At 43.7% G+C, this 25,033-nt stretch overlaps 1 protein-coding gene across 4 annotated transcripts in view; it reads right to left on the minus strand.

Moving 5' to 3' along the window:
• Window positions 1-6,833: 6,833 nt before the first annotated feature.
• LOC310712528 (phospholipase A2 inhibitor gamma subunit B-like) overlaps window positions 6,834-25,033 on the minus strand; it is a 29,953-nt gene continuing 11,753 nt past the window's right edge. For 2 of the 4 annotated variants that reach the window (XR_014528895.1, XM_083515681.1), the window contains exons 2-4: window positions 13,891-14,037; window positions 7,578-7,700; window positions 6,834-7,261 (exon numbers count right to left, since the gene is read on the minus strand). Coding sequence is in view for 2 of the 4 variants with exons in the window: in XM_083515681.1 (XP_083371807.1) it covers window positions 7,098-7,261; window positions 7,578-7,700; window positions 13,891-14,037 (434 nt within the window). In the remaining 2 variants the exon portion in view is untranslated. Of the gene's footprint in view, window positions 7,262-7,577; window positions 7,701-13,890; window positions 14,038-15,137; window positions 15,660-25,033 lie in introns of those variants that run through there. The other 2 variants (XR_014528896.1, XM_083515680.1) reach the window with 2 other exon arrangements.

The following is a 25,033-nucleotide window of genomic DNA, read 5'->3' on the forward strand; positions in this document are numbered from 1 at the left end:
AAGACAGTTCGGAAGCTTCAGATAGTGCAGAATTCAGCAGGCAGGTTGCTCAACGGAGCAAGACGGTTTGAGCATATTACACTGATATAAGAATTAGAAATCCCAGGTCTTTATTTTATTATTCTAATAATGTTTCAATGTTTCACTTCAATTGCATTTATTTATTTATTTTTAAAAATAATTTTTATTGGGTTTTACATTTTTATCACAATCACATCATAACCAGTAATAACAAATTACATTCCCCGCTCTCTCCCCCTCCATGACTACCCTCATCTTCCCCTTCTGGGTTTTTTTACAAATGAACTTGTCCTGCTTGCTATACTATGCTTCGATATTATATTCTTTACATTAAATGTTGTTATATTCTTATCATTTTAACATCATCTTTATAACTTCTATATTAATTTTGTTAATTGTAAGTGTTTACTCAAAACCTACTAGTGAGTCCATTTCTTTACACTGATTCTGTAAACACAACATAAATGGTTCCGTCTTTTTGGCTAACCTGATCCTAAAACACCCACTCACCCCACCCACACATGAAAGAAAGTTCACCACAGCCAATCACAAACAACCATACCCTAGGCCACCCCAATCTCTCTCACTACCAAAGGAACACAAGCAAATAGCAAACAGAATCTGCACAAGCGACGCTGACACAAAACTCCACACATACATTATTAAAATAGAAACATTGCCACCCAACCCTGCACCCACCCCCCCATGGCCCCCTCCACCTCTACCCCCATTTTCTTCCTAATGTAACACTAATGTCTCAACAAATGAAACTGGTCTGTAGAAAATGTAACTTGAAAAAAGAGAGATTGTACATACTTTTGTAAAGCAAGAAATCTTTAATAAAAAATACATGGAAAATACATGGAAAAAAAGAATCCATTAGGCTTGATTTTCATGTGTTCTGCATTTGTAAGTCTCTCCCTCCTACACTGCATTCCATGTCTCCTTATCTAACCCTGAAAGTGGTACTAATGGCAGGATGTTTTAGCACAAGAGTTTTAGCACCAGAGTATATATCAGCTATCTTAGAAGTTTTCTGAGACCCAGGAAGAGGATTTTATGATGCTCTTCCCTCACTGAATCCTAGGTTGCCAGGGTAATGCTGGACATCCAAAACATAAAATGGTCAAATGGTCTGGGCACATCGGGGCCACTCTAAGGTCATTGGAGGGGTGAAGATATCAGTATGGAGCCATAAATATGTTATTTCTCCAGACATCTAACCTTTCCTGATGTATGCGAAGATGTTTTATGACCCTTTGTTGGCTGTTTGAGAACTACTATCTAAGCTTTTGTTCTGAGGTGCCTCGGGGCAGACCTTCTCAACTGGCACGTTGAGTTGAGTGAGCTCTGTCTTTTTGCTATAGCTATAATAAATGCTGGGTCCTTAAATCTGGATGCTAGACTTGAAAATTGTTACCTTGGTTCTGTGGTCTATTCAAAAGTTGGTTGTTCCTCACCTGGGTAATGAACAAGGTGGTGTAGAGGTGAATTCTTACTACAACACCAATCCTAGGCTGAATGCAATGGCTACCAATTAGTTTCCAGGCCCAAATAAAAGTGGTGGTTTTGACCTATAAAGCCTTAAACAGCTCAGGACCGGGACTTCCGGGGTGGCGCCATCGGTAATGGCGGATTCCCTCTGATCCGGAGGGACTGGCTCCACGGAAAACGGGTCTGTTCCGCTACGGCGAAGCAGGAACCCTTTAAAAAATCACAGGTGGATGAAGCCTGTGACCATGGGACTCGGCGGGCACCTTTTGCGCCCCCCCCAATTCGTAAAGGAACCCAATTACGGGCTCCAGAGTGAAGAGGGGCTAGTGGCGCGGTGCTGAGAGTCAACTGCTTCTTCCGTGGAGCGAAGCCGCACAGCCATTGCCGGAGAGCGCTACCTTTTTCCTGGGACAATTTGGCTACAAAAACAACTACCCGTGAGCAGATCAAATTTGGACAATTGGACTTTAAACAACGATCTGTGAGTAGAACGGAAAATTGGATTAAGAAATTCCTCTTAATTTGGCACTGAAGTGGGAAGGTCTAAACACGAAGTCAGCCTTCCGTTTCTTGTAGATAGATTAAAGCAAAGACATGGCAAACTAGAGTTTAGAAAATCGTTTCTAAAGAATCAACTTTCATCATCTAAAACTACTGAACCCCCTTCGGAAGCAGGAGAAGAGGGGGGATTTTTTCCGGACTGTTTAAACCTGCAGAAGATAGTGTAAAGAAAAGTAATTTTCCACCATCTTGAACCTGGGAGTGGGGTGTCAGGACAGATGTTTTTGGGAAGTTCATTGACTATAGACAAATGTTTTTGACAGACAGTTAAAAGAAGAGAAACATAGTGATTCCATTGTTCTCTTTCGCATTTTAAAGGAACAAATATTGACAAAATATCTGGAAAAGGAAACTTTGTTGTTAGATCTGCTGTTAAAAAAAAGAAAAAGAAAAGAGATTGATACAAATAGAAGTTCTTCCCCTAGAGGGAGCTTGTGAAACTGTTATTAAATTTGAACTGGGGAGCTTCGCAGCTGCAAACAGATTAAGATCGTGGGAACAGACTTCTGACCTTGCATAACAATGTATTCAGAGGCTCTGGTGCGTGCTTTCTGCAAGACAAGTTCTTTATTGGAACAGTTACATGAGAAGACGGATTTGATGACTGTTGCGATTAGAAATTTTGGACAGGTAGTGGGTATCTATATAGAGCCCACCCAGGAATCAACTCAGGAGTGTGCTCTGACAGATCAGATGAGGGAGGAGGTTGTTGCTGGACCTCGGGTGGCAGAGATGGAGGGAGCTGTGGCCCAGCAGGAACATGAGTTGTTGGATCTGACAAATCAACTTGGAAAAAGCCAGATTTGGAGAGATAGAGTTTTGTTTGGCTTGGAGATGGGGGGGCTGGATAGACCCCCTATGCAGAGATGTCTTGACTTTTCAAGTCTGGCAATGGGCCGTGAGGAGTTTGGGGTTGTGGGGGTCCTCAACTCTGGAGGGACCTTGAAACATGCTTTTAAATACCACATGGAGTTCAGTGTGGACTATGGAAAAGGGGCTGATCTGTCGAGAAGGGACAAAAATACTGTCAAGTTGGAGTTTCCACGAGTGAAAGGACCAGGAGACAAAGTAAAGTACAGGTATAAATATGAAGAAGATCTGCGGAAGGGACATGGAAGAGACTTAAGGGCCTTGGACATAAGATTACCAGGTTAATGAACTAGATGGATGGGATAGAAAGGACTGGCAAAACCCGGGACCAGGAGGAAGAGACGTTGGGGGAAGATTGGAAGAAAGAAAATTTATTATTTAGGATTGTTTTGTAAAATTAATGAGTATTAGAAAAATGTTGGAACGACACATGGATTTGTCTTTAGCAGAAATGTTAAAAAGAACTATGCAAGAATATGTTATGATTATGAGAAATCGGTTTTTTATAGTAAAATAAGGTTAAAATGGGCCTTAGAAAGCACTGCAAATAACAAGGCCAGTGGAAGTGATGGTATTCCAGCTGAACTGTTTAAAATTTTAAAAGATGATGCTGTTAAGGTGCTACACTCAATATGCCAGCAAGTTTGGAAAACTCAGCAGTGGCCAGAGGATTGGAGAAGATCAGTCTACATCCCAATCCCAAAGAAAGGCAGTGCCAAAGAATGCTCCAACTACCGCACAATTTCACTCATTTCACATGCTAGCAAGGTTATGCTTAAAATTCTACAAGGAAGGCTCAAGCAGTATGTGGACCGAGAACTCCCAGAAGTGCAAGCTGGATTTAGAAGAGGCAGAGGAACCAGAGACCAAATTGCAAACATGCGCTGGATCATGGAGAAAGCTAGAGAGTTCCAGAAAGACATCTACTTCTGCTTCATTGACTATGCAAAAGCCTTTGACTGTGTTGACCACAGCAAACTATGGCAAGTTCTTAAAGAAATGGGAGTGCCTGATCACCTCATCTGTCTCCTGCGAAATCTCTATGTGGGACAAGAAGCTACAGTTAGAACTGGATATGGAACAACTGATTGGTTCCAAATTGGGAAAGGAGTACGGCAAGGCTGTATATTGTCTCCCTGCTTATTTAACTTATATGCAGAATTCATCATGCGAAAGGCTGGGCTGGATGAATCCCAAGCCGGAATTAAGATTGCCGGAAGAAATATCAACAACCTCAGATATGCAGATGACACAACCTTGATGGCAGAAAGTGAAGAGGAATTAAAGAACCTTTTAATGAGGGTGAAAGAGGAGAGCGCAAAATATGGTCTGAAGCTCAACATCAAAAAAACGAAGATCATGGCCACTGGGCCCATCACCTCCTGGCAAATAGATGGGGAAGAAATGGAGGCAGTGAGAGATTTTACTTTCTTGGGCTCCATGATCAGTGCAGATGGTGACAGCAGTCACGAAATTAAAAGACGCCTGCTCCTTGGGAGAAAGGCAATGGCAAACCTAGACAACATCTTAAAAAGCAGAGACATCACCTTGCCAACAAAGGTCCGTATAGTAAAAGCCATGGTTTTCCCTGTAGTGATGTATGGAAGTGAGAGCTGGACCATCAAGAAGGCTGATCGCCGAAGAATTGATGCTTTTGAATTATGGTGCTGGAGGAGACTCTTGAGAGTCCCATGGACTGCAAGAAGATCAAACCTCTCCATTCTGAAGGAAATCAGCCCTGAGCGCTCACTGGAAGGACAGATCGTGAAGCTGAGGCTCCAATACTTTGGCCACCTCATGAGAAGAGAAGACTCCCTGGAAAAGACCCTGATGTTGGGAAAGATGGAGGGCACAAGGAGAAGGGGACGACAGAGAATGAGATGGTTGGATGGTGTTCTTGAAGCTACTAGCATGAGTTTGATCAAACTGCGGGAGGCAGTGGAGGACAGAAGTGCCTGGCGTGCTCTGGTCCATGGGGTCACGAAGAGTCGGACACGACTAAACGACTAAACAACAACAAGGTTAAAATAGATTAAGGTAATTTAATGACAGAATATTATGAAAAATGGGAAGGATTTGCTGTGATAATTAATAACTAGAATACAAAAAAGGTAGGTGTGAGGAGGTCGATGAAATAAGGTAATGACAGTTAAGGATTTGAGAATATTGGATCTGTTTTTAAATTTTTGTGGTTTACTTTTGTTTTTTGATTTTGATGTGTTATGTGTTTTGGTTTTGCTTTTTGCTTTTGATTTTTATCGATTTGTATTGTTTAATTGCTGTTTGTTTTTCCCTTGTTTTTTTTCTTCTTTGTCTTTTTGTTTTTTCTGTAATTTTAAAATGCTTAATAAATATCATTTAAAAATAAATAAATAAACGGCTCAGGGTCGTAATATCTCAAGGACTGCAACTTTCCATATGAACCCACCCAGATCCTGAGATCATCTTCAGAGGCCCTTCTTCACGTGTCTCATCCTCAAGAGGTCCAGAGGCTGGAAACACAGAAACGGGCCTTTTCTGTAGTAGTTCTCCATTTTATAATGAAATGATTTTAGAATCATTTTAGAATATTGTACTATTTTATTGTTGTTAGCCGCCCTGAGCCCGGCTTCAGCTGTGGAGGGCGGGATATAAATAAATTTTATTATTATTATTATTATTATTATTATTATTATTATTATTATTAGTGGTAGTAGTAGTAGTAGTAGAATGCTTCATTATACACCTTTATGCACCAGGTAAAAACATTCCTCTTTAACCAAGCCTTTGTTTGATTGGCATCCTATGCCCTTTTAAAATGTGTTGGGGGAGTTATTGGGTTTTTTTTACTTTGTTTGTGTATTTTGTGGTTTTATATTCTGTGAACCGCCCTGAGACCTCTGGATATAGGGTGGTATATAAATTTTAACAACAACAATTACTTAGAGACTTCAGGTACCAAGCAACTAACATGTCTAAATAAGAAGATGATGGTGATCGCACGGTGAGGGAGATGTGGGGAAGTCCGGTAGAAGATTGAAAAAAGCTTGGAAATGATATATCTTTTTTTTTCTTCTTTTCTTGTTGTTGTTCTTGTTTCTTTGTATATCTGACTGTGTATTTATATCTGGAAAAAATGCAATAAAAATATTTTTTAAAAAAATAAATAAATAAGAAGATGATGGTGATGAAGAAGAAGATGATGGTGATGGAGGAGGGACACTATCACTATCACAATCACTATCACAAGAAATCTTGTGATACAGTGAAACTGTAATTCGTTGAGGGACAATTTGTAGCACATCCCATGTCATCCTTGCCATGTATTTTAGACCCACCTGTGATGGAGAAGAATTAAATAACTACATCTGCAAAACTTCTCATCAGTTCTCTCCTTTCTGAAATCTAGATGATGTTTACTAATTTAGTTTTTGGCCAATTGGGTGATGGAGGAGGGACACTATCAGAATGGCACTCTCCCTGCCCCCTCTATCATGATTCCCAGCATCTGGGAGTCCCAATGTTTCTCATTTTTAAAAGAAAGTATCTAAGCTTCAAGAGTCAATTAGATAACAACATTATACCATTATCCTCCTCATGAGGAGGAAGTGAGGAAATCTACATTGTTCATTTTATTACTGTTTCGCAAAGGAAACTAATAAAGGACAGATACCTCTATCCCCTCTCATTGAATTTTATGCTGCTGATTCTCAGGGAAATCTGGAAAATTGGCCTGGGCTTCCAGAAACATAATGTGATTAGTTATTAGTAACTTTATTAACTAATAGTCAAAATAAAACTTAGTTTATTAACTAATAATTATCCATTTGTTCCTTCTAAAGACTCTGTCCTTCACCACCACCACTGCTAAATATTGTTAATTTGATAAATGCAGAAACACAACAAAATTTTATTTGCCACACTAGTTTATTATGTTTATTATGAAGGAAGGAAAAATTACCCCATAAACCATATCATGAGACATAGCTCCCAAGCCCCACATTTCTCTATGCCCTGCATCCCATTCAGCCTCCACCAAATGCCAGATAAAAGACACAGGATCCTGTGAATTCCAGAAACTCTGCAAAGCCACCATCAAAGAGACAATCTCCACCTCTACCGAGGCTGCAAGTGGTGGGTTCCAAAATGATGGAGACATTCTTCTCTCCTAACTACCCTTCATTGTTGAGCTTCTTTCCAGAAGGCAGAGTATCACCGCATCGTGCTTCTGTTATAGTGCCTGAAAGGTAGTCATAATACGGTGATGTCCTAGCCAACTCACAAAAAGTTGGAGTGGCACAGCCGTTATAAACCTTATCAGGAACCGAACTGTCATCTGGTAAAGAGAAAGAGGCATGGTCACATGTGTATTTTTATTGTTATTATGCAAGAGAGGCTTAATCCACATTCTGGGATGGAGAGAGAGAGAGAGAGAGAGAGGCTCAATATTGCATGCTGGATCACCGCTTCATAGGCTCAACTATATACTGCATAATACTGTAATATGTTCAGGGGGAAAACCCCTGTCCTTCCCCACAAAACTTGAAATCTTTTTTCTGGCAGGAAGTTGCAAACAGAATAAGAGAGCCACCAACCCACCCTGGCAAGCTGTGTTTCTAATCTCCCTCACATTTGTTGCCAGTGATACTTACCGTGAACAAGGACAAACTCAAAGCATCGAGTCTCATCACCATTACAGCTGAGATTTTCCCATTTCGGATAATCTTCTGGGCCAGAAGCATGACACATTAGCCCATTGTTTTCATATGATGGATCTGCCAAAAGCAATCCATACAGTAAACACATGGATCCAGCCATATATCTCCATAAAAAATCCTAGGCCTCAGTTCTATAATCCTACAAGAGGATTGCATTAATCAAGCAGACAATGCAGATCTGGTTATTACCTTGAATACTTAGACTGAGATGCCAGCTGTCGGATTGCAGGACTTCACCTGCCTGGATGGTGTGTTTTGGAATGGGGAGAGAGAAGCCAGACAGGCTTCAGGTGGTAGGCCACCCACTTGTGAGCCAGGCTCAGCCCTAGTAGGCATATGTTCCAACATTTCTTGAGAGGACATTGGGACACCTCCCGCCCCCGCCCTCCCACAAACACATGGATATGGCCGGGGAAACCCAGATGTTTGGCAGCCCTACATTATGCTGTTTACTTTGTTACTATGTTGTAAACTATGCTGTCACCTATTGCTGAAGGGTATACACATATATATCTAGATATAGATATATACATTTTTAAAATAGTAAATACAGCTGCTGCTGCTTCTTCTTCTTCTTCTTTGTATCCAATATACTTATATATGTTTTAAACTTTTATATACCACAATACAGTCTCAAAGTGGTTTGCCAATTAAAAATGTGCGTGTGCGTGTGCGTGTATGAAACTGTGAAACTACAAAAAACCCCAAACAATTTTACACATAGCTACAATGCAATGCAATAAAGCAATCAAATCTCAAAAGAAATAAAACTAAGTTATATTTAGATTCAGGGATCCTTTCCCTCTCTTCAGAGACCCTTTTGCCAAGACATCTCCCAACTCACTACACATTACACTGAATTTATGCCCTACATTTACACAAATAATAAAATACCTGCTACTCAGTCAGTAGCACAGATCCCATTCTGTTTCACAAATGCACACAAGCACATCATCTGCCCTGTCACTCCAGCATTTCTTACTCAAGTCACCATCCTCTATCGCTAGTCACTCCTTCCACACAACAAAAATGTACTTCAAAAACTGAAGAAAGAAAGAAATGGTTCACTTACTGCACCGTATATAATAATAATACAAATTGCCACCCATTAGTCACACATATATTCCTGACAACAATTTCGCTACTTCCCAGGTCACAGTCTCCCTTTCCAGACTCTCACCTGAGGAGGGGTGGAAGTGCACACTGTGGAGTTTATTGATTAGGGCATGACCTGCTAATTGGTTTACGATCCAACTTAGCTCTTTACAGCGGTCCGGCGCGCTTCCAATCAGCTGCGCATTCTGCTCCGTTCAGTCACGCCTAGCAGAGTAAACACAGCGGCAAAGCTGTCACTTAGCTTCAGACAAATACACAGAGTACCGGATTGTCCATTTACAGTTGTTTATTGCGCCATTTCTCAGAAAACTCCTGGACTTCTCGCAGCCATGACAAACTGCGTCCTTCTCCCTCAAAGACCGAGAGGAACAGAGAAAAACTCCTCCCAGCTTCCAAAGCTGACGTCAGAATGTTGAGGCATCATGGGAACAACTTAACCTCTTAAGTTCCGACTCTAACACCCCCTCTTGCATCACATTCTGACAAGACCTGTGGAACATCCACATAACTCTCAGATTCACACTGCGCGAAACTTACCCACGCACCTGTGGCCTGATACCTTTCAGGTGGAATACCCTTCGTTGTGCGACTTGACCGTCTGGGCACAAACTCAGATGTTTCCCCTGACACACCATCACCAGCAGGTGTGTCCTCAGCATCGCGGGATTCCCCCTCTGACTTAAAACGACTTCGAATCCTCTCCATCACACTCACCGGAGAACTAGGCTCACTCTTGGTCTCTCTTTTAACAACTTGTGGAGATGCCCCACCCTGCTCCAGACTTTGGTCAGTGACCTGATCGTCATCTGCAGACTCAGCCTCTCCTTCCTCCTCCTCAGAACCTTCCTGCTCTGAATCAGAAAGACATTCTGATAGAACATCACGCTTGACAGGAGTCTTTGACCTTTCATCCTGTTCGTAGAACTCAGCGTGTTTGCTGATCAGCAACTTACTCTGATCACCTGATGGGAACGCAAACCTCCATGCACGCGCTGCTGGCTCATACCCACAGAAGATCATTTTCCGGAACTTGGATCCATCTGGCCCTTGCAAAGCCTTAGGCACCGGCACAGATGCATTCGAACCAAACGTACGCAGAAAATGAATCTGGGGTTTCCTGCCATGCAACAAACCAAAGGGTGTGTCACCTATTAGTGAATTGTAGGTACGATTCCAGGTGAAGCCCACATACCTGATTGCCTCCAGCCAAAACTTTGGTGGCAACCCAGAATCTGCCAGCAACACCTTTGCAGCCTTGACCAGAGCCTCACATCTAAGCTCTGCCACCCCCCTCTGATTGGGTGAAGTCACTGTGTGACGTATCCCTTTCTTGCGAAAGAACTTCTGCAAAGCAGATCCTGTAAACTGAGCACCTCTGTCACTGGTGACTGCTTGCACTTTGGTGGAGAACCTTAGTTCCACCTCCTCAATCCAACCTTTGATCAGCTGTGCTGCATCTTCCTTGGATTTGAGACCATGAGTCCAGGTGTTCTGCGTAAAGCTATCCTGCATCGTCAGCAGAAACCTGGCCCCTCCCAGACTTGGTTCCTTTACGGGACCCAATAGATCTATGTGAACCAGTTCAAAGGGTTTGGTGTTTACCCTCTCCACTTTTGGGTAACTGCACCCTTTTACCTTTGCCTGTCTGCATGCTTCACAATTTATGGCACATCCACATTCTATAATGTTACAACCTCTGGCGACCTCAGGCAGCGCCTGTAGTTCTTCTAAAGAACCATGAGCTGTCCTAGTATGCCAAACATGGGCACATGACACATGAGTGGGAACTGTAGCACGCAGGGCTTGTGCTTTCTCAACCTTCCCTTCACCCTCCAGAGGCGTTTTAAGAATGAAGAGATCATTCTGCCCCTTTTTAACCTTGGCAAGTATCCTCTCTCCTTTGGAGATTGTGCAGACATCATCCTCGAAGCAAACCTTAAACCCCTTCTTTAACAAATAAGGCACAGACAAAAGACAGTGGTGTATCCCTGGGACGGTACAACACTCCAACTGCTCCTGCAAAACAGAAACATAAACATTTGCAACATTAGTTACATTTCGTTTCTGTCCATTTGCAAAAAGTACAGTTTTTCTGGCCGGAACTGCCCTGCAATTCCACATCTCGACAGCAGGGGTCTCTGGAATCAAATTGCAATTAGCTGCAGAGTCTATTTCAAAACAAAGCTCAAAGTCTTTCTCACAGCTGTCCTCAAACAATGCCAGACTGGCTGTGAGTTGATACGTCTCCTCATGGTGTTTGTCACGTCCACCTGACTCAGTCCCACGCCTGGCTGTTCTTCCAGGCTGGTTGCCATGGAAACCCGACTGGTTCCCATGGGAGTTGACCTTGACAACATCCTGCCTTGCCTCCTTGCTCCGGTGGGGGCAATTGCGACGCAGATGTTCCGTCGAATTACAAACGTAACAATGACGAACGGAAAAAGCCTGGACCATGCATTCTGCTGGCTTGGCTCCGCCCTTACACCCAGAGCTCCCGGTGCCAGCCCTGCCCTCTTTCTGGCGTCGTTCTTCTTCGTCCTGTAAGCGACCCGCCACGTAATTCAGCGTCAAATTCTGGGGATCCATCGATTCCAGAGTTAGACACAGATTGTCATAACTCTTGTCCAGAGAGCCAAGCAAAATGTACACTTTCAGCTCCTCTGAAAAGTTGACTTGTAACAGTCTCAGCTGGTTAAACACGGCCAGCATATCAGTTACATGCTTCCTGATGCTATCCCCAGGACGTAACTTCATCTCAAACAAGCGTCTGGTGGTGTGGATCTTTGCCCCAGCCATGGTTCTGTGGTGCACCCGTTCCAACGCTTGATAGGCCTCACATGCATTCTCCAGCCCCTCAACCAAAGGCAGCTGCGAGCCATCCAGGCTAAGCACGATTGCTCCCAGGGCCCTTTGATTTCTCCTCTGAGAATTACGGGCATCTGCTATCTCAGCTGTTGTAGCTCCAGCCCCTGGTGTGGGAAGTGGGGGTCCCTGGACAGCCTCCCACAGCCCCTTTGCCACCAGCCATGCCTTCAGCCTCCTGCTGTATTCTTGCCAATTCTTGCCGTCCAATTTTTCGAAAGGGACGGAATATGAATCGTGGCCTTCTGCCATGGTCTCCCGTTCTCCCAAGGCGCCCCCAAGCTGTACTCACTGATCACCAGCTCTTCCGGCTCCTGTCCGTGGAGAAAAGATTCCTTGATGCCCTCAGCACTGCTGCAACTCAGCACAGGCAAACCTTTGCGTCTTTCAGCCAGCTGCTTGCCTCAGAGTCAGACCTCCGCCTCCGGCAGCGCCACTGCCTCAGAACGCAGACTTCAAAGCATTCCGGCAGCCTCCAGCGACAGCTTTACAAGCGGTAAATAAGGCCTCCATAACCTGTGGGATTTATTGATTAGGGCGTGACCTGCTAATTGGTTTACGATCCAACTTAGCTCTTTACAGCGGTCCGGCGCACTTCCAATCAGCTGTGCATTCTGCTCCGTTCAGTCACGCCTAGCAGAGTAAACACAGCGGCAAAGCTGTCCCTTAGCTTCAGACAAATACACAGAGTACCGGATTGTCCATTTACAGTTGTTTATTGTGCCATTTCTCAGAAAACTCCTGGACTTCTCGCAGCCATGACAAACTGTGTCCTTCTCCCTCAAAGACCGAGAGGAACAGAGAAAAACTCCTCCCAGCTTCCAAAGCTGACGTCAGAATGTTGAGGCATCATGGGAACAACTTAACCTCTTAAGTTCCGACTCTAACACACACAACCCTCCTGGTACCCCTTCCTTCCACCAAGGAGGGTCCTGAGACAATTCAACCTGCACAAGAGGCCATTTTTAAACCTTGGCTGAGGGCACCCTCCTCACAGTCCCAATGCCCTTTGGCGCAGCAGTGCTGTTTTGTCATTCTCTGGCTGGAGAGCCATCAGCAGCAACTACAGGTCAATTGACTTCCTCGACAGTTCTCCCGTGCAGGAGAACTCCTAAGATCTAGTTGGGCTAGTAGAGAGCAAGGAAGAAATGTATTGTGTGTCCAGGCAGAGACCCCCCCTCTCCCCTGGGAGACAGGCCCAGAGCAATGAATCATACACGTCAACATTTATTATGATTAAAATGGCCACAACATTATTCACAGTTTCACATGTAGGAAACTTTGGATTAGGCATTGGGCGTGTATCCCTCTCAGCCCCCCAGCCAGGGAACTGAGGCACAGCAGAGTTACTCGGATCAGAGGGGGCATTGTAAAATGCATCTTTACATAGCCAGCCCCCACTTCTCCAAACAATTTTGGGAAGTTCACCAACAACCTACCAGTGTATGGCCAGTGACCCCCTTCACACAAGCCCTGAACCCTGAAAAAGCCATTGCAAGGAGGGGTGAGTCACCACTGCAGTCCCCCCCCCCTTTAGAATGACGACTAAAGTTGTGACAATTCCTACGGGGAAGGTGAAACCTGCAGAGCAGGGACAATTCCTTCCTGGCTCTTCAACAGCAACCATCATAAGACAATCCTGAAAGGAAAATGGTTAAACTAAAATAAAAGGAAAATATTAAAGAGAGGGTTGGGTGGGTGTAGCTCAGAAAACGACTGTGCGTCCCACGCTGGCTCCGCCCCACTTATAAAAGCCCAGAGTGGACCAAAATGAAATTTTCTCACTCGCGGTCCGCTCACTTGGCCTGGCGCTTAGTGACAACACAGACTGGCTGGTTTAAATAGGGGTTTGGCAGGAACCCCAATGGTCCGTGACTATTGGAAGGCAGGCCAGCTCAGGCCGACTGGCTTCTCTCTAGGGAGATCGGGAGTACTGCGTGCTGGTCCGCAAATGGCACCCACTGTCAGATGTTTTAGTGGTTATTCATCTCTCTATCGCTCCCCAATCCCCCAATAAATGAAGAATCACCCAGGGGTCATTTGAAGCTCTTTGTCAATAAGTGCTTCAGACAGGATACTTGCTTCCCCCGTGAGACACAGATGGTGATGTTGATTCTAATCATCTCCCATGTAAACTAGGAAGATGGCTATTGCATTGGAACAGCAGCATTTGTCTATGAGCAACCAATGGGGAAATGGGAAACCTCAATGATATTCATGCTCAGGGATACATAGAGATATATAATTCTACAAGAATGCAGCTACTTACCACGAATATATCTTTCGTTGCAAAAGTCATCTTGGCAGCAAACAATGACACTCCTTAAGTAACCTTCAAATGTAGAGAAGGTGTAATTCGTTGAGGGACAATTTGTAGCACATCCCTTTTTTAACATGGTGGGTATTGGAGACCCATCTGTGAGAGAAAATTGAAAAGACTAAATGTGCAAAAATTCAAATCACATCTCTCCTTACTGAAATCTAGATGATGTTTTTAAACATTTTTTTTGTCAAATGGGTGACTGAAGAAAAATTTTATTTTATGTCAAGCGCTGAATTTGCAAGCTAGTAATTCAAGTCATTTCATTAGTAATCAACCAATCAGTACAACCTAATTTTTTCTCCAAAACCGTGTAAATATTCTAGGATATTTCCTTAAAAAATTGCACATAAATGGGTCAAGGCAGACTTATTTTTGCTAAGGGCTCGAAACAGGCTAATCTACCATCCATCTCTACCTAATGATCAGTTAGTTGTTTCAGAGGCCCACTCAAGAATATGCCATATACTATATTTATAAGAGGCAGAAGAAGAATATATTTCTATGCTATACATTTTTGTGTTTTTATACTGTAAACCGCCCTGTGATCCTCGGATGAAGGGTGGTATAGAAATTTAATAAATAAATAAGATGGTAAGAAAAACTGTCAACCCTGGACAAAGAAAAGGCTAGTATGGAGGTGGTGAATGTTCACTTCACAGGCCAAGTTTGTAGGAGAAAATAAAATACAATGAAAGAATTAAAGGCAATAAGAAAAGTACAATTAAAAATCACACAGCTTTTAGCACATCAGTTGATAACTGCTGCAACAAACAAATGTCTTGGGGGGGGGATTGGGGACTGCGTCTGCAGAGCTCCCAAACTCAACATCCCTACTGCCTCTTTGCCTCAATTTGCAAACTATATCAGGTTGGTTAATTCACTTAACTCATGATGCTCCAGCAACTTTACGTTCCTGTTTATCATTATGGCCTGTCACTCAGGTACAAGTCACTATAGTGTTGAAAATCACCCACTGAAGACAACCAGAATGACTACAAAGCACTACCACCCACCCACAGCTCAGATAGCTTTTCCAGGAGGATCCAGTGGTTGATGCATGTAACCTTCTAAGAGGAAATGTATATATGTCTGTTCATATTGGCTTTGTTTTTTAAGAGAGATATTTGTGTGAAATGTCAGAGTGTGCCTGTCAGGGATTGAGGAAGTATGGTATTATAATATTGCAGACCTACTTGCTGCAGCATTGCATGAGCCCATGGTGCTCAGCATGTGTATCTGTGGGCACCGGAGGGCAGGGCAGACTGGGAGAGGGACGTGGAAGATGAAGGAGCCCACCACAGCACCCCAGTAGCCCCACGTACTGAGGGAGAAAAGAGCTCCCACAGCCATGCAAGGCACAGTGGCAGATGGAGTTCGTTCCTCCCTCGGCTGCAATATCAACACCTCTCCAACGCTTCTGCTCCCAAGGAATGGACCGGCTGCTGCTGCCACCCACACTCCAGCCCCAAAGGCCAGCCCGGTTGTGGGTTCCCTCAGTGAGGGAGCTATAGTGGCAGAACATGGTGGCACCCACTTGAAAAAATGTGCCCAGGGCAATGCCCCCCCCCCCACTACATCACTGCCTACTTGACAGCAGCTGCTTTGGAGACAGAGAGAAGATGACTTTGAATCTTGCTTCAAAGGGCTGGGTTCAGGTCATTTAATTCTGGTTGGTCAAGGAAACAGCAGACCCCGATAGGCTTATGTTTCTTATCAGTTGGTATTTAATTGTCAGTGAGGAATTAACATACAGGGCAGTTGGGAAAATCAGTTGAGGGAGGTGTGAGGCAAAGGCCAGAGAATATTCACAGAAAGCATGTTAACAGTAATCGGCTGCCCTGTCTAAAGTCCATAGCTGACAAATTACGCACTCTATTAAGTTACAGAGGAAGGGCCCTAACTCACTAGTAGATCATTTGCATTGGATGCCTAAGGTCCCAGATTCAATGACTAACATCTCCAGGTATGGATGGGGGAAATTACCAATAGACAGTAGACACCTCATGCCAATTGGTTTAGACAATATAAAGATGGACCAAGGGTTTGAGTCTGCAGGAGGTAGCTTCCGCTTCCTGTCTTCATGTGAGCAGGTATTATATCACCGAAACAATGTAATGTATAAACCCTCTTTCATTTCAATGAAGAACATATGTGAGGCTTGAATTAAATACATTACTATTTGCATAGATTAGTGCTATCGCACTCCCAGTTATGTCACTTTCTTGGCACTCTCTAAATGTTATAGAATGTGACTCTAAACAACAAAACTCTTGCACACATGCACAAAGAAAATACAGAGGTGTGTTACAGCACTATGTTGTATGCAAGCAAATAACAAGGTGTGTTGTCGTGGTGTGTGGCAGTGGAGGGGTTCCCAAGAAAGGCTCTAATACGTTTTGTGTTGGCCAACAGCAACACAACAACCCTGCAGCACAGCCAGTAGATCCTTAATCTCCAGTGGTTGCTGTCACCACACTCTCACTTACTCTTGCAGTCCCAGTTGGGAGAAAACTTGGAGTACACTAAAGCAATCACTTTTTCAAAGGTTTGAAGCCAGCACCACAACACTCCTCTGATTGCCCTTCATCTTTGTGGTTTGTCTCAAAGGGCAGTGGCATCCCATACCCTTTCTGGGTCTCTCCCAGGACTCAGAAGAGTGTGCTGGTCACCTACATCTCTAATCCTAAACTCACAGTAGGTTCTAGTCATGTGTGGATTCTAAAACCCCGACATTGGAAGACATGTACACTTAAGCAGTCAAATTAAGAAACCTACTAGGAATTAAGGTAACAGGGAAACATGAAGAAAGTCAAAGCAGAATACAAAATAAACCCAAGCACTGTGGTTCTAAACTAAACTAATCTTAACCAAAGCACATCACTTGTTATTCAGGTTTACTCACAAAGAATCATCAATTTTTAGAAGATTCCATCTTGGAACCACAGTGCTGGAAAGGCAACTGGATCCCCTCCTGTTGGAAGGGGAACAAACTGCAAGAAGCAGCTCAGTTTTTTAAAGACCCACTCCTCTCTTATGGGAACGGAGAGGCCTTGGCTATTTCTGATCAAGTTTCTCTGGTCCCTCAAATAGGCCCTTTAAGTATCCTCTTTGCTAAGAAGAGGCTTGACTCAGAATTGATGTGCAGCTCAGGCTCTTTCTTCACAGCATGTTTCCTGGCTGAATTTCTTGGGCCCCAGAAAGAGAAATCTTCCAGATGTACCCAAATCCCTTGAAAAAAGCAAGCCTATTATATGTCAACAGACTCTACAGGGTCTTCTGGGGAGAATCACAGGCCTGGTTCACGTATACACTCACCTCAATTCATCTCCAGTTCTTTGGTTGTCCAGCACTTAATGACTCACCTGAATGCATGACAGGTCATCCTTAGATACTTCAGGGACCAAATGGTGGACCCACACACCCAATTTTAATTAAACAGAAAAGACATACTCACCTAAAAAGCCCTCGAAATAATGTTTAAAGCAAAAGCCGTTGTCAATTTCGCAAAAAAGCTTGAAATGTTTGCCACAGAATAGATTTGCCACTTCTGTGAGGAGAAATGAGGAAACATTCAGTGGCACCACAAAGTTGCTCCATGAGAAACAGCATCTACATTCACGGTTAGAAATATGACCATGAGCTCAACCTTTGTTGGATATAATCCAACAAACGAAATAGGAGCAGCTTTCTTTCTTTTTTAATATAATATTTATTAAAGATTTTAAACAGTGTATAAAAAATCATCATACATAAAGACAGAAGAAAAATAAACCAAAAAAGAAAAAAGAAAACATTCAAAAAACAGCAAAGTTAACACACAAACGAAAACATAAAAAAAAATATTCACTTTCATAAACCAGATTTCCATAACCCTCTTTCTTCGACTCCCTCACATCTCCCTTTTCTGTGATCCCCTTTAAAAAATCTCATTCAGCAGTGCTTCACCTTCTTTCAAAGCTTATTTAAAATTGTGCATCTCAGTTTTTATGCCTCATATTTTGCCCTTTGTTATCATGTATTCAAATATTTAAGCCTTGACATAAAATTGTTCAGATTTCACCTTTGTTCTTATAATTCAGTTATTTTCATAATCATTTCCACTGGTTCACTAATGCCATGTTACCTTTATGTCCTGCATCATTCTAACATTCATACAAGTTACAATGCTTTTGTAAATAGTCCTTAAATTTTTTCCAGTCCTCTTCCACCATCTCTTCTCCCAGGTCTCGGATTCTACCAGTCATTTCTGCCAGTTCCATATAGTCTATCAGTTGCGTCTGCCATTCTTCCAGAGTGGGCAAATCTTGTGTCTTCCAATATTTTGCGATGAGTATTCTTGCTGCTGTTACTGCGTACATAAAAAAGGTCCTATCCTTCTTTAAAACCATTTGGCCAACAATGCCCAACAAAAAGGCCTCTGGTTTCTTAGGGAAGGTATATTTAAATACCTTTTTGAGTTCATTATATATCATTTCCCAGAAAGCCTTAATCTTGGGGCACGTCCACCAAAGATGAAAGAATGTTCCCTCATTTTCTTTACACTTCCAACACTTATTGTCTGACAGATGGTATATTTTTGCAAGCTTGACTGGGGTCATGTACCACCTGTATATCATTTTCATAATATTTTCTTTCAAGGCATTACATGCCGTAAACTTCACACCAGTGGTCCATAACTTCTCCAAGTCAGCAAACATAATAGAAATAGGAGCAGCTTTCATCAACTCAGGATCCACTTGTAATAGTGGATCATGTGGGATGAAAGCATCCAAAATGCTAAATAATGCTCACAAGGTCTGCAGAACTCTGTAATGTAATATGTTTGAGACAGTTATGTCAGGTGGTACAGCAGCGGCCCTTATTAACCATCTTCTGTATGAGAGCAGCAGAAGTGGTGTACTGCTATCAGCCTCAGTTTGTCTCTAACAGTATTTATGTTAGAAACAATCATCTATATAAGATGTATTAACAACATTTTCCTACATTGTGCATATTAATCTGAACGTGCAAGCACACAAAGTAAAAGTTATTTCTTATTTAAAGTGTCTTGTTCAGCTTATAGAGGAGGGAAGAGGAACTCATTAAAGGGTCAGATGACCCTTTATCATACAGCAATCTTATTGGTTTTCAGGATCCACAAGCAGTGGTGGGTTGGAAGATGCATGTACACATATACACACCTTCCCCCCATTTCTCACACACAAACATACCCACTCACTGTGACAGACAGAGAAATAGCTTTATGGTGATTCATGCATCCCCACACCAAAGCAATGGCATCTCCTTCCCCCATTGCAGCACATTCTACCTTACCCTTCCCTGTTGCCCAGATAATTGACTGTGTGATTCCCCCTTCATCCCTGCACCAGTCAAATGGGCATTAAGTTGTACAGTGCAATTTCAGAAGTCAGAGTATGAGGGCAATGGGGAGAAAGGTACACCAGAAAAGGCTTCCCCATCCACCTTCATCACAATCGAATGTGTGCTCATCTGCCCTGCCAAACACCTGCTTGGCCAACTGAGCGAAGCACAGTTACCGAAACAGGACAAGGGGTCAATCCGCAGGTATGTGACATAGACAACCGATTGCAGCTGACATGAGGTCCATAAGCCATGAAATGCTCACTTATGCTGGAAGTAATGGGGAGGTGGCCCAGTCTCATGAGAAGTGTAACAAGCCCAAACAGAGCAACCACATCAGCACAGGAAGCACTATAAAACCAAGCACTAACAGGCAGTGCCGTTGCTGGGAGGGAAGACTAGCCAAGTTCTTTGCCCTTGGTGAAGCCTCCAGAGGCTCCATTGCGGCTCTCAGACTCTGTGTGTATGTGTGTGCAAATGCATGTGGGGTGTGTGTGCAAAACTGGGTGTTTGACCTGGGTGAAATAAAGCCTAGTTTCGCCCCTGCTACCAGAGATTCCTTTCTATTTTGATTCCCAGATGCTCTTGGTCTTATCCAATCTTTTCAGCATATTTTTTTCCCCCTTCAATGATCCTATCTCAGTCTCTCTAGCTTAGTCCACCCCACATCCCCTCCCAGGTAGTGAAAAGAAGAATCCAGGATTTCAGCTTCTGACTCACCTGGGAGAAACAGGGCCAGGAGAAGGCAGGTACTGAGGAAAGCCTTCATAGCGCTGAAGATATCAAAAGCTTAGGAAGACTCAGAACAAGCCAGCAGGTGACTTGTGGAGGAAGAGGCTGATGTGGGGGAATTTGTAGTACAAAGCGGGGAGGCCTGGGAGTAGAGGTGGGAAGAACTGCTCCAGTGAGGGGCGGGAAATGATGAAATTAGAAATTGCATAGAATGTTTTCTTGGTACACAAATTTCAGTGCTGAAATTAATAAAATGTGTTTTTTAGAATGGCATGATCTTCTGCCAACTGCCTCTTCAATTCCATGTCATTAGCAGGGTTAAGAAACAACAATCGATCTCCTTTGTATGTAATTTTACCAAATGACCTTCCAGTCCTTCTCCACCCCAATTTCCCCACAATGTCTGAGGAAAGTCTCTAGAGTCAGCCAACTTGGCACGTTCAATTTTGTAATATACAATCATTTTATAGAATGTATCCTGCAAAACAAAACAGCTGAATTTTTTAACCCCACAAATTAAAAGCTGCTTGAGAATGTTTTAAACAAATTAGAAACTTGGAGCAGGGAAACAATAGCAGAACCGCCCCTTCCCCCGGCCGCTGCCACCAAGCCCTGCCCAAAGAGTTCATTCACATGAGTCTGGTTCCACCTCATAGGTCAGCTGGTAATGGCCTTACAAAGGGAACAGACCCTGCAGTCCTCACCACAGTCAAAGGTCCAGTCCTCACTGGAGCAGGAGTCTTTATAGCTGGAGTGCAAGGGCCTGGGCCCTGCCCTGTAGGCCAGATGGTGAAGGCCTTGCAAGGGTCAGCTCCTTCAGTCCTCACCACAGCCGATGGTAAGTGACCAGTCAGGTGACAGTCAAGTGAGATGCAGAAGGCTTTACACAGTCAACCATTTTGTTTCAGACATAACATGAAGAGAACAAACAATATGGTTTTGTAGTAAATTCCCTCCATTTTGGTCTGGAACTGAACCGGTGGTACACAGCTTGAATTGTTCCAAGAGTGGCTACTGCTTCAGGCATGCATTCAGCAGCATCATTTGCACATCACTTGAGTGTTTGACAACCGCAAGCTGAAGCACTGTTTATGTATTTTTGCTTGCGCGCTGCTGTATTTTCCAGCCATATTTGCCCATTATCATAGGCTTGAGTTCTATTCCTCACAGAAAGGAATAGTATCTTTCAGCAGGACTTCATTGCTGCCTCTCTGGATTGGCTGGGAGAAGTAGGCAGGAGCGTATTGGCAGAAGAGGAAGCAGACGGAAGAAGAAGTGCCATGGTATTTTATGTAGTATTACACAAAAATGTAAATTCTAATCTTCACACAATATATGCAAGCATTTTCTATATAATAATAATAATAATTTATTATTTATACCCAGCCACTCTAATCTTCACACAATATATGCAAACATTTTCCGATGTCCAGGTAAATTTCTGGCTCCACTCCTTTGGCTCCCAGGTTCTTGTTTGACCCCAAGCACAGATATGATGTACCACCTGCAATCCCGTCCCCTGGGCCCTTTGGAGAGGCATGCAGGGGCTGCTTTGGCCCCCATGCCAAATGTTCTCCAGTCCTGAAATAGATTACAAAAGGGCTCCATATCTTCTCTGTCTTTTGGCTTCCCTTTTTCAGCCAAAAGAGCAGACTTGTGATTTTAGACCGAATTGTCAAACCACATTTCTTCAACAAGTACATTATAAATCCACTCCTCTTCAGAAGGTAAATTGGCTGAGCAGCATTTTGAAGCAATTAAGATTTTGGCTGATGTTAGATTTCCCATGAACTTCAACTGACAGAGCTTAAATGAACCTGCTGAACGAGGCCCTGCTCTCACAATGGCCAAACAGATGCCTATGCAAAGCCTGAAAGCAAGACTTGACAGCAACACCACTTTCCCCACTTCTGATTGTTTGTATATTGTTTAATTCGATCAATGTTTAATTTTATCAATATTTAATTGTTGTTCATGCTTTTTATCTTTGATTTTTATGGTTAATATTTTTGTTTGTAAACCGTCTTGAGGCCCATCAGGGGGAAAGACAATAAAGAAACATATTGTTATGAGGTTTTTTTAGGGTGTGTGAGGGGGTTCTAAGATGTATTCCCTGGATCCAGTAAGTGTTAAAGGTTAGTCAACCCTTCTAATTTGTGGAAACCATCTTCGTGAAGAGCTGATGGGGTATTAAGGGGCTCTGTGCAAGACAGAAAATGGGTGGGGACCCCTCCATCAAGAAACAAAGCCAGAGGTGAGAGCAGAGTTTTGCGGTGATGCGAGCCAGATGTTAAAGCAGCAAGGTGGGAGAAGACAGAGAGATAAAGCAATTTTGATGTCTGTCACGGTGTCCCATTGTGTCAGAAGGGGAAAGCTGTCTGCAGACAAATGCCAGCTTCCTTGTCCTGAAGCGAAATGAGCGCTGCACCCCATAGTCACCTTTGACTAAACGTAACCATCCAGGGGTCCTTTCCCTCTTACCTTTTACCTGTGTCAGAGACAAAGGCATGATGATTATGGACTGCATGTTTTCCTAGGACTCCTAGGACTTTAAGGCACATGGTTGAAATCCATTGCTGGAACACCTGTCGCCCCCTCACAATAAGTTTAATACCACTGACAGTGAAATCTGGCAAAATTGCTTGAGGTTCCAGAAACCTAATCCAATTTTTGTGCTCAGCTTTGAAATCTTGCGTAACCTGTGGGGACTCATTTCCCCAGGGTGGTGAAACTGAGGCTGGCACAGATTAGGAGGGACATGTCCTTGGAGTTCTTGGGAGTGGAAAGAGATTCAATTTGCTTTCAGCACTGTGCTTCAAATTCTGGTATAGTGCAATTAGAATTCTAGCAGTTCACTGTGCTGAACCTGTTGTTCCTGGGTGCTCCCAAAGTGCTCCTTGTCGTGGCCTATACTTTCCTCCAACTAAGCCTCTTCATGCTTCCTTGTTTGGCCCACTGCTGTTCCTGACTCTTCAGCTATTACAGGGTTTTAAATAAAAATTACAGGGTTTTACAAGTTACACTCAACCAGCTCTTAAAACGGTAAAGTATGGAAGGCCTAGTGGGGGGCTGGCGGTGCTGGTGTCAACCTCTCTTAATGTATCAATTCAACAGTGTCCTTCGTTGACCACCCCTAATTTTTTAGTGTTGTCCCTTTCTGATAGTCTCCTGAGAAATACTTATTGCATCTGTGTGTATATACCTCCAGTAAAGTCTTGTGGGGAACTGAGATCATATTGGGATAAACTTGACCAACTACTCGAAAGTATAGACTCTCTGTCACCTAACCCTCGGTTTGTCTTGGGAGGTGACTTCAATGCCCGGATCGGCCTTGTTTCCCCACAAAATACAATATTATCTGGTCTAAACTTGGAGGACGAACCTGAAATCTGTCAGAGGGCAGCAATGGACACCACCTTCAATCGCGCTGGGAAACATCTTTGTGAACTTATAATAAAGCATAACCTTTTGTTATGCAATGGGCACGGTCAAGGGGATCAAGAGGGTTATTTTACTTTTATCTCCCCCAGAGGATTTACTAGCACCATAGATTATATCCTAACATCTAATAATGTGCCAGTTAACCGAGATACCTTCAGGATAATTCCCAGAGCTGAAAGTGACCACTTTCCACTTGAGTTATCTATGACATCATTCTTTTCTCCTGCCTTTCCTAAATTATTGAATGAAACAGAATATCTGATACTTGGAAATAGAAGGTTAAAATGGAATGCACAGGTCCAAGAAAAAATGATTCAGATCCTGGATTCCCATGAATCTGCTTTATTAAAGGGGGAGATGTTGTTAGAAACAGGAAACGTAATTGGACTTTATGAGAACATAATTAACCGAATGCGCCCACTGATGACCACAGCTAGAGTGATAAAAAACAAAAAGTTTAAGAGACAGACTTGGTTTGATAAGGAATGTCAGAATAGCAAAAAAATGCCTAGCTAGGGTACTTAGAAAACTGAAGTTAAAACAGGATAAGCACAATCTTGCTCTATAAGCTGAGGTAGCCCAGTTACGAAACAACTATAAATTATTACTTAAAAGCAAGAAACAAATATATTATTGTCAGGGGCTCAGGAGCAGAGGCACAGGGGAGAGAGGAAATGGAGAGTGAAGGGGAAGAATCTGAGGGCAGCGGAGGGGAGAATGACAGTGACCCAAGAGATTCCATGAGCCTCTCCAGCGAATCAGAAGATTCCCAGAAGGGGGCGCCGATGGTCAGGGCAAGGGGGGTCCCGGGGGGACGCACCAGAAGCAAGGGGCCAGCGGGGACTCCCAAAGCAGCAGCGGGAGATCAGGACCAGCTTCCCCACCAGAGCGTAGCGGGGGGGAAGAGCCCCATGTGTCAGGGCCAACGTCTCCTCCAGCAGGGAGAGAAGATGAGTCAGGGCTGACCACGCCTCTATCGGAGAGCGGGGGAACGGAGGGGAGGTCAGATCCAGCTAGCCTCCCCGAAGGGGGAAGCAGTGACAGGAGCAGTGTAACGGTCAGGAGGAAAGTGACCGGCTGGGCGCACGCGCCAAGTTCGAATGTACAGGCGCGCGGGACAGCAGAAAACCCGGATTGGGAACCAGGTCCTAAAGCCCGCCGGAAGCAGGGGGAAGACTCAGGGGACTCAGCGTCAGAAGAGTCTAGGAAGGGGAAGACCCCAGCGGACAGGCGGACCCAGAGGAGGAAAGAGCAAAGGAAGAGGTGGAGCAAGGCTAGAGTCTTAAACTGGTGTCTGGGGGGAGGAGACTCAGACGGAGCTTCGGCGGTCTAGAGTTTGAGACGTAGAGCTGCGCGCCGTGGCTGTGAAAGCGAAACTGAGCTTCAATAAAGACTGTTTTATATAACAACGAACTGGCGTTGGTCCTTTGTGAGCTGGGACCTAAGGCAGCTCTGACAATTATGAACAACAGTGGAAAGAATTGGGAGATGCAGCACTTCAAATGGACTCACGGAAATTTTGGCCTCTGGTTGCCCAAGGCACCAATGGCTGGGC

Source organism: Podarcis liolepis (genome assembly GCF_965112155.1).
Source record: "Podarcis liolepis genome assembly, chromosome: 7".
In the NCBI taxonomy this organism is placed as follows: domain Eukaryota; kingdom Metazoa; phylum Chordata; class Lepidosauria; order Squamata; family Lacertidae; genus Podarcis; species Podarcis liolepis.